The sequence below is a fragment of the Phalacrocorax carbo genome, chromosome 17 (genome assembly GCF_963921805.1).
Source record: "Phalacrocorax carbo chromosome 17, bPhaCar2.1, whole genome shotgun sequence".
NCBI classification, from domain to species: Eukaryota; Metazoa; Chordata; class Aves; order Suliformes; family Phalacrocoracidae; genus Phalacrocorax; species Phalacrocorax carbo.
Genome location: NC_087529.1, coordinates 5,483,284 through 5,498,484, shown reverse-complemented (window position 1 = coordinate 5,498,484; position 15,201 = coordinate 5,483,284). Strand labels below are relative to the sequence as shown.

Genomic DNA, 15,201 nt, shown 5'->3' with positions numbered 1-15,201 from the left:
TCTGCATACACACCTTCTTCAAAATGTCTTCTCTCTGCAAGAAGAGAATGTGCAGTGCAAAAATGTTTCTGCAGCAATGGAGACAATTAGGCTTTCAGAGAGCAGTGAGGTTTTTTCTGGAAAGTTGTTTGATTTATTTATTTATTTATGTATCCACCCACACACCCCCCCATGAAATAGCGGATTCTTTTTAATTTACAGGGGGAGCAGAGGGGGACTGTAACAAACATTATGTGCCATCAGATCTGTTGCTGGTCTTGTTCATTATCATTATGTAAAACCAGCCTGAGGGTTTAGGTGTAGGGGGAAAGGTCCAGCTGCCAAAACCAGACTGTAACCTATAACTTAGATGATGAGCTCAAGGTCGATATCATTTTTAGCTGAAGCTAATGTTTGGTTCTGGAGGGTGACTAATCACGTGCTGGCTGTTCACTGCGTCCGTGTCACTGCTTTGTAAGTAGAGAGGCATATCACTGTAAGACACCTGATATCAGGCAGGTTTAAGGATTCTCTCAGCCCCATTGCCTGTCAGGGGTGACGAGAAACTGCACAAGAGCTGTACAAGGTTCCCCTCTGCTCCTGATTAAGCTGTCTTTGTTTATAGTCCAGACCGACGGGCACGGGAAAGACCTGGGGAAAAGGTGTGATGCTCTGTGGTGGGAACAGTGCTCTGCGTGTGGGGCACCAGGGCTGCATTTCATCTGTACCCCTTTTGTCTTCACCATTGCATTTCAGCAGGGGGTGGAGAGGTGGAAATGACATTTCATTCCTCTCCTGTGAGTGTGTGCGCGCGCCTGTGCTGAGCCCGCTGACCCCCCTGAAAATTGAAATAATGATAATGCGCGTCTCCTGACTGCATCAAAGTATCAGCACATCAAAAGCCAGGAGGCATGAAATGCAAATGATAAAGTGAAAGCAGATGGATTGTGCATGATCGCCTGATGCCCAATGAATTTTAAAAGGTGCTGGTTCACATGGGGAGAGGGGCTGAAATAAACACGTTATCCCTGCAATTTTTTTTTTGTTCTTGCCGCTCACTCCTGACAATATTTTTTCACACTTCAGCGAGCAGCCACTCCATCTCTCTCCCTCCCTCTCCCTCTCTTTCTCTCCCTCTCTCTCTTTCGCTGTCTACCTCACACACGTCTCGGGTCATGTCGCCGCAGCTCCGGTGGAAATAATAAGATATAAACCACGAGGTTGTTATTTGCATAGAAATAGCATGGAGCCCCAGGCAGCATGGGAGAAGGACACAGAGATCATTTGTCTAAAATTTTAATGAAAACTTTTGCTGAGGCAGAGATTTTTATTTTTTTTTTTAACTTTCCCTGCCTCCCCCTTTTCCCACCCCCATACCTTCCTCCACCTCCCTCAACTCCCTTTCCTCGTCATAAGCTAAACATGGTGTGATTTCATATGAGATAGGTGACGTGCTGCCGCCATGCACTAACAGGTTAATTTCCATTAGTTCTCTTTTTAATAGAAGTAAGACTGAAGAGCCCAGCACTCCCAATTTATGCATTGCTTATATGGTTCAAGCTTCCAGGACTACATTTCATTGCAGTCCTCACAAGGATGTTCCCAAATCTGTGGCTGACTTATTTTTAATGTTTGCCCCTCCTTGACTTTTGTGTTTAAAAGAAATCCTGTCTTTGAGAATGTTTTATTAATGTAAAAAAATAGTGGCTTTCAATCACATTTTCTCTACAGATACACGTTTTAGGCTTTCTCTAAGAGAAGCCAGATTTAGCAGAGATTTTCAGGAACCGCTACTAGCTCGACGCACCTCAGTTCGTTATATAGATGTTCAACCTGGTATCGCAAACAGTTCATTTTCTGAGTGATGATGAAGAACTGTCCCATGCACGGCACTTGACAGTAGGACACGTAAAGTGGTCATCACTTCTGGAGGGGAAGGGAAGAATCTAACCGACAGACTGTTCTGATTCCTCTCCCTCCGGTTTAGCTTTATTTTCCCCCAGGCTCTCCAGGCTTGACCTGCCCAAATGATGCATCAGGCTCTCAGCCTGCCCTCCAGTGTGCTCATCCCTGGGGCCCCATGGCACCATGCTGTTGGCGTGGTTTGTCAAGAACATCCAAGTGTGCCAAGCGTGAGCTTGACAAATACCACCTCCCGGGAGTGTAAGTCCATGTGGGGAAAGAGGCAGTGAAGGTGAAGAGTCAGAAACCACTAAAATATGAAATGTTCAAAGCATAGTTCGAAACCAGAACTCTGGGCTTTATTTCCCAGTCTGCACCCAACTGCCTGCCTGCTTGTGGTCTGACGTGTCTTGATCAGAATGGGTGTAATGGCAGTTACCTGCTGACAGCTTGGTCTTGGAACCTTAGCTCATTTGTGTTTACAGTGTGTTTTGAGCTCACCAGATGGAAAGTACCTGCCAGCAGTGGTGCTTTGGCGTGGTAGGTAACCTCATCCTCAGAATTTCTTTCTGTGGAAGTTTTTGTCTTCAAGATGATATTAATTTAAACAATCTGTCTGCTTGTATAACCTATTCTAGACCTGAAAGAGCTCAGGAACTAATTTACCAGATTAGTAATGCACTATTTCTGGCACTGCAAATGGGTGGTTTTTAGTGGGAGAAAACATTTTTGAAGAACAGCTTTAAGAGTTTGTGAGTTGAACTGATTAGTGGGAACTTGATGGCTTGCTAATGCAATATGTAAATATCTGAGAAACTTCTAAGCCTAGTACCAGCAAATGTCCAATGACCTTTCCTGAGTACATCTTTCATTAATGCAGACACCGCTTGTGCATGGTAAAGACGTTAACATGATAGGTGCCATACTGTGTCAAGATAGCGTAGCGTATGTGTCAATCACGTGACTGTGGATGGGTCCCTGAGGACTTGTTGATACAACAGACCATAATTGCTGCAAGGATCGTTTTGACAATCTGCATTTAAAACCCAACACCCCAACAACCCCTTTGCATGGGGCCAGAAGAGAATATCCTTGTATTTTAAATTCAGTCCTGAATTGTACTGACTGTCAAAGCCAGAACTGAGATCAGCGTGGCTGCTTTTGAGGAGGTTTATGGTTTCGTTGGTGTAGATCTGGGGTAGGATTGCAGCTGAACTGTGGGAGCATCCGCACGGCAGGCAAAGGAGCAGCGTGTATGTGAGCTAGCTTGAAACCGGCTCACTCGGATGGTGGTTATCCTCAGATGTAAGTTACTCAGTGAGAGTAGTTTATTTTGAAGCACTTCAGCCAACATGGCTCTCTGATGCTTTCTGCTCTTCGGTGTCTTCTGACTGACACGTGGACGTACCCTGCCTGCTTGTTGGGATGTCATTTGGTGTCTGTGCTAAAGCAGCCTGGCACTGACCTGGTGTTTGCAGGTCTCTGCTGAGGGAAGCTGCAAAATTGGTTGGGTGCCGTGGGACTGGAATAACAGGGTAAGACAACAGGTCAGGGCTTGGGAGGAACAGGCAGAGCTGCTCAGGGGTGCTGTGCCCACATGAGAGGCTGCTGGGTCAGGTCTGAGGCTCACTGGAGGAGCTTTGGTGTGAGGAATACAAGCTTATGCAGTCTGTCAGTCTGTGTTGTGTGAGTGATCAGTCTTCAGTATTGCAAGCAGTAATATTTACCCTTCATTTTCACAATCTGGTAAAATAAATAAAAGCTCTGTGAGCCTGATGCTGTTTGGGGGTTTTACTGTAAAATACAGAATGTGGAAAGCTCTTTTTTTGAGATTCAAGGCAGGGATAGCTCAGTATCTGCTCAAGAAGACTCCAGTCTTGGGATTACATCAAAGCAATCATGTGAGAGCAATCATGTGAGTTAGAACAGCAAGTGCCATCCCTGTCATTCAAAGAAGCATTATAATTATTAATGCATGATATGAATCTTTCTGTAGTGGCACAGCAAGACTATTAGGAAGATACGTATGGGCGCAGGGTGTTTGAGAATGCTAATCAAAGAGGGTCTAGGAAATGTCAAACAGAAATTGACACTTCAACAGCATTAACTGTCAGTCGGTTCCTCTCGTGGATCTCACCAAGGTTACCCCGCTCTTGGCTCCAGCGGTGGGGGAAGCAGGAGGGGCCGCTCTGCTGTGCCTTGGGTGGTTGCGGCAGATGATGTGGTGAGAGCAAGGATGGTTTCGGGTGGCTTCATGGCAGGATGTTGGTTCCTTCAGCTGCCTTAGAACCGATGCAGGACTTTGGTGCTGTTGGAGGTCTCCCTGGTGTAGGTGATTGTCACTCACACCCCAACAAAGCCACTGGTTTGAGAACCAAGATCAGAGTAGAGCTCTTGTAGGAGTCAGTCTCAGTTTAGCAATATTTGGCAAGAGGAAGAGAGCAGAATTAATTTCTTTTAATGCCGGTGAGGGGTGTTAGTTACTGGGAGTGTCTGGTTGGTGGCAGTCTTGGTAGCACAATGGTCTTTGCTCTGTGTAGAGGAATTAAGCAGGATGGATGCCTAGACTTCAGATGAGTGCAAATAAACAAACACCACCCTCCATTTCTGCATTTTATTTTTAATTGCCTTCCTTTAAGTGGTGATATTTGTGTATTGCTCCCATTAGAGACAATTTACGTTCCAGGCATTGCATTATCAGTCCCTTTATGTTTGCTTAGGGAAGAAAGTCTAATAGATTTCTGTTGACTTTTTTTTTTCCTTCCTCCTTCTATCATTTTTAATATGGATCTTGATCAGTTTATCTGTGTGGACGGTGCCGGTGCTGTGGGGGCTGTGTGTGTATTTATTTCTGCTCAAGAGGAATTTAGCATAGTGGCCTGTATTCTGCTTATCTAAATCTCTTCCCGTACCCTCCAGGCACACTCTCATGTATTCTAAACCCTATATATGTTTCATGTGACCAGGATTGTATCCCAGGTCCTGGTGATCCTGCAGAGTATCTTATTACTGGAGTGTTAACTCTGGTACCTGACATTCCACCCGAGCTGAGTGGAAGAAGGTGCTTTTTGAACATGTCCCATAATAACTGGTCCTGACCTCCCCTCTCTTGGGGTGTCCCTGGGAGGAAATCAGGGTGACCTGCCTGTGGGTCTTTTCTGCAGTGAATTGCAGAGAAATTATCTACCATTCTGGACGGTTGAGTGGCAAGTCTAGGAATGGCACTGCAGAATTGCCACTTCCCTCATGATCCAATCTAAACCCACACTGTGAAGTGAACGAAGTTTCACTCTCCTGGTGACAGAGGTACCTGCACTGCAATCTGTCCCCTTGGATGGTCTCTGAAGAAGACGGTTCTGTTGGGGTCCAGAAGGTGACCAAGGGAATGACCAAAACAAGATCTTTAAGTATCATGGAGACAATCGTTAATATTGTTCTTAGGGCTTTATGGGTGGATGGGATTTATGAGTGTTTGCACCATGTAGAATAGGGGGCTGTAATTTTAGTTTGCAAAATATATTGAGTCCTTTTGATTTACCACTGACTGATGGAGTGACCTTGAGCAAAACATGCAGTCTCCCTACACTGTGTAAGGAGAGCTAGGCAAGAAATTTTTGACAGGGCATTTTTCATTTGAAAATGCCAGTTCACTGAAACTGGAGCTCTTCAGGAAAAAGTATCAGTTTTGATGAATTTCTCTTTTGGAGTTTTTTTGCCAAATGAAAAGTTCTTCCCCCTCCCCCAGCTTTTCTTTCCAAATTAATTTTTATTTCTAATACCTACAACAAATATTTCAGAAGTCAAAAGCAAACATCTTGACCCTGTCTGATATTTGTTCAGATCTCAAGATTGCAATATTTTTCTGTTGCAATCTAGAAAATTTTAAAAATCCTCATCAATTATTGCAAGATGGAAAAACTGTTTCCTCCCAATAACATTTCATGCTGCCATCTGCAAACAGAGAGAATGCCTCTTCTGTACTGATCAGCTGTGGAGCCCTGCTCCCTTTGTATTGGTAAGGTGCTTTGGGATCTTCAGGCAGAAGGTGGTGTAGAAATGCCAGCTGCAGTTGCAGCGTCCATCTGGATGCACCTTCCCCTGGTGCCTGCGAGGTGAAGTGCAATTGCTTTTTCCCCTTCCCCTTCTGATATCGCCAAATTAAAGCAAGAAAAAGACTCCACCAGCAAGACCTGCTTCTGGATTTGCAGTCAGTAGCCATCCCCAATAACCATCAGGCTGTCAGCTTCCCCCCCACCTCCCCCTACCTCCCACCTCCCCCATCACTCACCAAAGGAAAAAAAGAGCTGGAGCCACAGCTTGAAATATATCATGCAATAGTGTATCATGAATTTCTTGTGAATCACATTGGTGAAGCAGGTTTATTTATTTCTGAGACTTTAAATCAATACAAAGTAGGTCTCTTAGTTCTGAAGCTGGGATGGAGTGTGAAAAAATGAGCCCATTGTACTCTTAAAACTTTGGGGAAAGGAGATGACAGCTATATAATTCCATTTACCAGGCACTAGGGGCTTTAATGTGAAGGTGACAGGGAGCTCTTTGTGCATTTAGAGCACCATATCTTCTAAATAAAAGATCTGTAGACTTGATAGTGGAGTATAGCTCTGACTTTAATAATCTCCAAGCATTAGACCGAGCCAATATGTTCCCAAGTCAGAAGGGTCCCCCACCGAACGCTCGTAAATTAAAAGTGCAGGAACTGCACACATTCATAGATTAGAAATGCAAGAAGTGCAGTCCGTCTCCAGGCAGAGAGGAGGTGTCTGCGCTCGCCCCGCCATGCGAATAGGCTAAAGACGCGGGAGCGGGTCTGTTCGGGAGCACGGCTCTTGCTGGCATCCTACCTCAGCTTGGTTCTCCTGTTCGGCGTTGCTGCTATTTTACCCTCTAATGACATGATATGTGTGGGGGAAGAGCTGAGTGATAGAAATGAACACTGTAAGATCTGTTGAGGCTTGACTGCACATAATAGCAGTCAGGTTTTAAGTTCCTACATTGTGTTTTCTGATGAGACATTCATTCTGATTATTTCTGCCTGTTTATGAAAAATAGGCTATTTATAGTATGTGCATGTGCCTTTTCTGCTTCAGGTTTCTGGCAGATAATATAAATTGTGGGATGGGAATTGCAATTATTGAAATTATTTGGATAAAAATCTGGCACTTATATTCGATATAAACACATGATATGCTCTGAATAATAACAGCACTTATGTTACATAATGATTCCCATTCAAGCCCTCTGCTGTCATTTTTTCAGATCTTTCATCTTTGATGAAACATATGAGCCAATCAAGTTTGCAGCCAAACCAGCTTTGCAGTGAGTGTCTCAACTAACTAGCAGCTCAGTTTCTGAAAAGGAGCACAGAGAAAGCAGCTGGTCATCACGGGTTTGAGTGCTAGAAAATGATTAATATGCATATGACATGCCTATAAACCTGTTGAGGACGGTCTTTTAAAGGCTGAAAAGGCTGCTAGAATCCTGGCTCTCCTTTGTACTTTCCAAAAGATCCTCTGAAGTAAAAAGAAATGCGGTTTCCCATTACGGTAGGGCGAGTGGCTTTTGGAGGACCAAATGAAGTAAGTGTTGACAATACTGCCTGTGTATTTTGTAAGCACGTGGTATCAAAGGTTGCATTATGTGGAGATGGCGTGTGTTCTTGCAGTCATGGGCTGAGCTTTAACACGTGCAGTTCTACAACTAGCATTGCCTTCTGACCACTTCACTGATGTCCTCATCCTTTTGCTGAGATGGGGACACAGAGGAAGCATTTTGTCCCATGTACCCTGTTAAATGCACTGCTTTCTGCACACTTGAAAGGTTTGTCTTCAGGAGCAAAGGAAGGGGGAGGCTGAGTGGCTCAGATGAATCCAACCTGGGTCCCTAGCGACCGGGAGACGATTTGGCATCAAATACACAAGGAGTAGGTGGTGGCAGTCCCGCTTTATTGGGTATGGTTAGTGCTAGTGCTTGAAGGGGTGGCAGGGGAAAGACTGCTGGTATAAAGGAAAGCAGATCTGTTTGCAAACACCTTCCAGCGGAGGGAGGCAGCACTTGCTGCACCTCGCTCGGAAATGTCAGACCAGCTGCTGCTGAATTGGAAAAGGAAATTATGTCCAAAATGCAAAGGCACTGGCATAATGTGCAGGGACGGAGTAATAACAGAAGTGAGGGGTCCTCACCAGAGACTTCAGAAAGGGCAAGTTTGGGATCTCTGTGTGGGGCCAGTCAGCCACAGCAGCTTCCATTGACTGGCGGCATGTCGAACTCCAGGTGGACAGAAACATGGTTTCTGGGTTTCCGAGCTTTGATTGGGTGGAAAGAATTTTAATTTAAAGCAAATTTTTTGGTGCCAGAAGCTTACTGTCTGGTGCTTTGTTGTTCATGGCTGCTCTTTGTTGTCTGTTTTTTGCCATCAGGTTAAGCACGAGATCAGGGGTCAAATATTGCCAATATTCAGGTATATGTGTATTGTGTATCTCAGCTTTAAAATCCTGGAACCTGTTCTTTCTCACTCCTCTTGCTGGACCTTTCCTGATCCCTGGTCTATGGCAGCTGACTGGTAGCTGCATCTTTGACTGTTCCCTTGAGTGCTAGTAACCTTTCTGCTAGGAAGGGCCTGCTTTGCAAACTTAACCCTTCCACGCACGTGCTTGGTTATTAGACAGATGCCTTCTATAAGCCTTGGGCTAATGCTTCTTTTACTTCTTCACCTCCTACTTTATGTGACTCAGTGTACCTCCCTGGCAGACCCGAACTCTCAGGGTTTGAAGTTTACAATTTTGACAGATCCTGGTCATACCGGATACAGGGTTTAATCCTGTGCAATCTTTTCTCCCATGAGTTTTTTTTCTAGCATTACCTGTCTAACTGATTTAGCAACATTTCTAAATCCACTCATGCATCTGCTGACCATGTGTCTTATTGAGGAAAATCTGGATCCTTTAATTGCAGAAGCGTCAGTTTTGGACTTCTCCAGCAGATGTATTTTCTTTCACCCTTGGATATTTTCTCGCAGAAACATTTATACAGCAATATGCATTGCACCATTTAAGATTGTTAATTGGAGATTGAATTACTTGTCAGCCCTTAAAAATGTAGTCCTCTGAGGTCAGAGATGAGGTGGTTAGCAGAGCTGAATGGATGAGCTATTGCATTCATTTTTTTCTCAAGCCCAATGATCATTGTCTATAAGCTGGCTAGCCCTTCAGTGCCTTTTAACCTCTGGCACCCAATTCAGTCTGCAGCTGCATGTGTGAAACAAGTTGGCAGGATCTCTCATCGTTCCTGAGAAGAGCGAAGAGCACACGTGCAGAAGCAGGTTAGGGGACCAGCACCCAGCCTAGCAGTAGCCCTGGAAGACAGCCTCTCTAACCCCTTGGCAGCACGGATTCTCCACTGGGGAGTGGAGTAGCTTGCTTTGCATTTGGACTGTGCTTAATTCAGGGTCTGATCGAGAGCTTGCATGTGCCCATATTACATGTCCCTCCTGCTGCACTCAGCACAGGTGCAAGTGCACATGGGTGGACATATATGTCATACAAATGAAGGCAGCGAGCACTCATTGGTACAACTTTTAAATGCAGCTTGGGACTACGTTGCCTCTGCTGACAAACACTGACAAGTAAATACTACGCTCGCTCAGTATTACAGAGGGATTTCATTTGCACAGCCCCTCACAATGCTCTGCCACTTCACTGAAATGTCTGGAGCACTCGGGAAAAGGAACTGCATATTTATCTTGATCTGCAAAAAGGGATTTAAAGGCGAGAGCAGGCGGTATATTAGACTGTTTTCATTGCCTGTCAGCAGTGGTAAACCTGAGCTGTCTACAGTGTCTCTAGATAAGCAGCAGCAGAGGCCCATTTTGCATGTACATACGTTTGCATTAGTTCGTAGATGGGGAGTTTAAATCCTCTTTATTTTTATTTTCCTCTGTGGAAAGCATTTAGCTAGGCTTGTGCCTGGCATCTGGAGGCCTGTGCTTTTCTTCTACTTGAACCTAAATCTATGCTGCTATCTTTTCTACCATGCCTTTTCATGGCACTGATTTTGTTAGAGGAAGATGAAAGTGTTTGAGCTCAGAAGGGAACATCTCTGTGTAAAACCACAATGCTTACATTGACTTCTAAATTTCTGAGCTAGTTGCATAACTTCTGTGCCTCATTTTCTTCTGTACATAAACCTCAACTGACATCTATCTCTCAGGGAGTTTTGTGAGGATCGTCCAGTGCTTGTAAAACGCTGAGTTTTGTGAAATGCCAGACCACCGGGCCTTTTTTCTTCCAAAGGAAAATAAATTTGGTGTTGGCAAAGGATAGCATCGTGCCTTGCCAGTTAGGCAGTGCTTTAGATGGGCACAGTGGCTCCCTGGCCTCAGCTGTGATTAACTGGTGTTGTGCAGGAAAAAAGCTAATTGGTCCGGGGTAGTTTTATAACCAGATCAAAATTTTCTGTTTTCCTACCCCTTTAGCATGTTCTTACTTTCAGCCCAATAGGTCAAATCCTGAGAAATGTGGAGTTCCTCTGTACTACAGGTGGAGCGCTCGTTGTTGGATGTCGGGATGGCAGTTAAGTCAGACCGAAGCATCCCTTCCGTAAAGACTGGGTTGCCTTGGGCTCCGGGCTGCCTCTCTCTTGGGGTAGCCCTTCTTCCTAAAACAAGCTGTGCTGGTTGTTTGGTGGGGGAGGGCAGGTTGTTTGTCTGTGTTTGAGGAGGGTTTTTAAGATCTAAATGAAGCAGGTATGTAATGCCCTCTGTCTGTTAGAAAGACTCAACCCATAAAAATAACAAACGGCATGTATTTGCTAGAATGTCAAAGTTATGAGTTTATTTTGTAATGATGTGCTCCTGCCTTCATGAGGTAAACTGGCCGTGGCAGAGGTGTTATTAGTAATATGGACTCAGTGGAGCAGAAAGCCGAGTGACCGAGAGATCAGTGTATCAGTCAGTGAGAGGGCAAATGGAAAGAGACAGCAGGAGAATGAGAAAAGAGCTGCGGTGCCTGGGCTGAGATTAGAGATGGAGCCGTGCAACAGAATTGGAAGCCCAGCAGTCAGAGTCTTATTCTTTCCAGTCTCTCTAAGGAGCTGGTGGGGCTTTGTCTTTGCTGTACCCATCTTCATGCACGGGGTTGGTTTTTTATCCCCAGTTAAAGGTTTAAATGAGTCTACCCTCCCAGTCATCTTAGTTGGAGCAATTTTGAGTTAGTGAGCTGAGCTTGGGTCAGCGCCCAGGACACTTGGTCACGTGTCAGCTCCATTGCTGCTTGGGGAAGGGCAAGTCATATAACTGCCCCCTGGCTCGGTTTCCCCACATGTGTCATTCCCTTTGGGGATCACTGTCATAGATCTTACCTGCACTCAGGGCTTGGGAAGGTCTCTTGCAAGTGGTTTGCTCCATCCTTTGATGTTGAAGTGATCATGACTTGCTGCAGGGACGGGCTTGTATGTATCTCCTTAGTCAACACCTCCTTGCCACATCCCATCCTCTGATGGTTTTCCTGCTTTTCTTTCAAAAGGTGCTTGGACGGGAAGTTTATACCTCCAACAACCAGCTGGGCGGGATCCAGATAATGCACAACAACGGAGTGACGCACAGCACTGTCTGTGATGATTTTGAAGGAGTCTACACTATTCTGCAGTGGCTTTCCTACATGCCCAAGGTAATTCCTGGCCCTGCAGGTGTGCAAGGTGCCATTACCTAGTCGCTTTGTTCACAGGGTTTTGGGGGGTGGGGGGGCCCCTGCATCTGTGCTTTCTTTCTGCGTTTGTATGATGCCTAGCAAAATGGTGTAGGCTCATAATCAAGGCTGCTAAGCATTATGGTATTGAAGTACACAAAGTATTTTTTGTCTCAAAGTGCTGCAGGAGCTGCGGTGCGGGGCAGCCGGGCGCTGCCTTGGGTACTTTCACGTCACTCCCCTGGTGTGCTGCCCTCAGTACTCTGGGCCGCAGGGTTTTCTGTAAGCAGTGGATTGTCTCTTACTGAAAAGACTCTCAAAGTTCTCCTCTGAGGCAGTAATTTGTAGGAGTTGATGTATATGTGTAAGCTGCTCTGCAGCCAGGAAGGCAGCAACAAGAAGAATATGCAGGTCACCTTCCTTCAGGAAAGAGTGCATGGAATGAGTCAGGTGGCCTGGTCACCTTTCAAAAATTAAATGGCAACCTCTCACTAATGCTGGCTATGCCTGAAGTTCAAGAGCAAATGAAGTACAATGTATGCCATATGATGCCAAAGGAGGGTTTGAGAGAGTGTGTAGAGCACCTTGGAAGTTTCTTTGGGCTCTTGTTGAGTCTCTGGAATCCCATCAGTCGAAGGTGTGTGTGGTGTGGGGGAAAGAGGATTCCAACCAAGTCCTTTAGAGCTGGTGTTTGGTGCAGAGCCATTCAGGAGAACTACTTCCTTCAATATTTTTCTTTTACCTTTAGAGTGTATACAGCCCTGTTCCCATTCTCAAAGTCAAGGATCCTATAGACAGAACGATAGACTTTGTTCCTACGAAGACTCCTTATGATCCTCGCTGGTTGCTGGCTGGGCGCCCAAATCCAAGTAGGTAGCTCTTTGGTGGGTAGGGTGTGCAATAATGCATCTTGTTTCAAGACTGTTTGCCAAGGCTTTATGTTTGCAATCCAAATATATTTCAGAGTTTATAAAGTAGTTGGTTCTAAACAATTTGAATATAATATATAAAAATATAATGTAAATTCTGAGTGCTTGAGGACACTTAAAATTATTAGTTACTTTTACAGATTTTCTTTTTTTTATGGTTCAGAGGAAGGTCCATGTAGATAGGGTCTATATGCTAAAGGAATCACAGTATTCCTGCAGATCTTGGAGAATAATTGTATCAGAAATGCTGCAAACCGCTGAACCCCCATGCATGCTTCTGGGGTTGCGCAGCCTCTGTACCCTGCAAACTGGGTAACCATTATGCCTGTTGTTATTAATGAGTTTGGGGGGCTAAAATGAGATTTGTGATAAACTAAGTTTTCTGGTTTTGGATAATATTTTTTCATCATCTCTCAAGTAATTCATCCAGCTGTCTGAGTGCAGCTAACGCTGGCTTCCAAATCGAGTGACTTCAGATTTTAATTTAGTGGAAGCGTTAAGGAAAGCAGATGATTCCCTGTGATAAGTTAAAGCAGATATCTCCTAGGTGAAAAGTTAAAGCCATTTATTAGAGGAGATATTGCCGTGATATTCTTCAAACTGACGCCCGACACGAGGCCAGAATCTAAACGATCAGCTTTGGGCTCACGATAAAGAGATAATTTTGAAATGGATGGTCACATTTTACAGTGGGGCCACAGAGGCAAGGAATGTAGAACACAGTAATTACAAGTTTGGTTTTGATAAAACACTCTCCATCCTGTTTAAGTCAGCAGAGGTTAGCTTGCTTGGATCTCCACTTTTAATTGGTTTTGGACTTGGGTTTGCAGAAGCAGAGGTGCTTGTTCAGATTAAAGCATTCCTCAGAAGCTGTGTGCCAAGGGGTAAAGCTGGCAGGGATTTGGGGGTTTCATTTTTATTTTTTTGTGGAGTTTCACAAAGTCCCGGTGGAAAGCAGGTGTCCCCAGAGAGTTGCGATTTCTGGGGGGGTGGCGTATCCCAGTGCCTTGACTTTGGGATATACAGCTTATACAGGCTGGAGGACTGCAGAAAGAGAGCTGTCTGCAGATCGTACTTGTCACTCCCCACTCCAGCCTCACCACTCAGCCCAAATGAAGGCTCTTTGTCATGCCCTTACCCATTCACTGGAGTAGGGTCCAAGCTGAAATATTGGAAAACCTTCCTGCCACATTTTCCTGTCTGGAGAGTGGAAATAGTGCCATGCCACCGCACAGTTCAGCATGAGACTTAACTCATTCATAGTGTCTTTTGTGTCCACTTCAGACACACATGTGGAATGTAGAGAAATACACCATAAGCTGCCACCCGGCTTCCCGTAGGGGTAATCGTCATCCCGGGAATTTTATTTGATGGAATGTATGTGGATTGTTAGTGTACAGATCTGTTGTTGCACGTGGGGACGGAGAGGTGTCAATATATTGGAGTTTGTGATGCAGGAGGAACCCCAAGTCTGATACTGCACTGGCTTTATAAAGGACAAATAATACTAGTTCATAGTTAGCATGATCAGGGTAATCGAGCCCTCATACCTCAGGATAAGAAGCTGATTGTCTGCCAGGGTCAGGAAAAGTTTATTCCTCTTAGAACTGCACAGTCATCTTGGTAATGTGCTCTTCGGGAACAGTTTGATTTCTCTCAGGCATTAGGAAGTTTCTGCCTTCTTTGGGCAAGAGAATAGGTCTGAGAGCAAATGGTCTGATCCGGGATGGTGACTCTTGAAGCATGCTCTAGTTCAGGAAGAACTGGTGTCTTCTGTGGAGCAAGTAGGTTTTTGGTATCAGAGTACTTCGCTTCAGTTTTTCTGAAAGAATGTATGGAACATGCTCAGATATGTGGTCTAGTTTTAATATATCATAGACATTTTTATATATAGTTCCTGAATTCCTTTAGCATTCCTTTTTTCTCTTGATTCTGCCTAATCTTTCCTTTAAAATACAAGATAAGTTTTAAAGTAGAAATAGGCATTTTGAAAAACATCTTTAATGACTTCACCGCCTTTTGACAAATGTTTGTAAAGTCTTGAAAAAAACAGTTATTTATTTAAAAGCGTGCGAAGTCCCTCTGCTATCTGAACCCCATCGTTTAACAATAAATGATGCTTTTGCTGATAAATGACTGTCTTTATGCAGACTAGCAAATGAAATAAGACATGATGGCTGAAGGCAGACAAATGCTCAGCTGTCTAATGTTCCCTTGTATTACAATCTATTTAAAAATAAATAAATAGACAGTGCTAAGTTCTTCAGTTGGCATTTTAAAGCAAGTTTCAGTTGCCCCTTTTATATTTTCTCTTCTTTTTTTCCCTCCCTCCCTCCTCTGATATTTCCTTTTTTTTTCCCTTCCCTTTAGGTCAAAAAGGACAGTGGCTAAGTGGTTTCTTCGACAATGGCTCATTCGTGGAGATCATGCAGCCCTGGGCACAGACAGTTGTGGTTGGTAGAGCAAGGTAAATGCTAAGAGGCATTTTAGACATCTGTAGAAATCAAGTTGTCGTTATGCTTTGCGTTTTTCTAGAACCTCCTTTGAAAGCTGATGACTATAAGTAAAAATAAGTCATTACTTGAATAGGATACTTCTTTACCACACGAATGAAGCATGGTCTGATCGTTTCTCCTGCTTTGCTTGGAGGTGACAGCTTTAACGTGCACAAAAGACAAAAAGAGATATTG

At 44.4% G+C, this 15,201-nt stretch overlaps 1 protein-coding gene across 3 annotated transcripts in view; it reads left to right on the top strand.

Moving 5' to 3' along the window:
• The window catches only part of ACACA (acetyl-CoA carboxylase alpha), a 111,224-nt gene that overhangs the window by 64,395 nt on the left and 31,628 nt on the right, over nt 1-15,201 (top strand). For all 3 annotated transcript variants that reach the window (XM_064467723.1, XM_064467724.1, XM_064467722.1), the window contains 3 exons: nt 11,421-11,564; nt 12,331-12,451; nt 14,882-14,978. In XM_064467723.1, the coding sequence (XP_064323793.1) occupies nt 11,421-11,564; nt 12,331-12,451; nt 14,882-14,978 (362 nt within the window). The remainder of the gene's footprint in view (nt 1-11,420; nt 11,565-12,330; nt 12,452-14,881; nt 14,979-15,201) is intronic.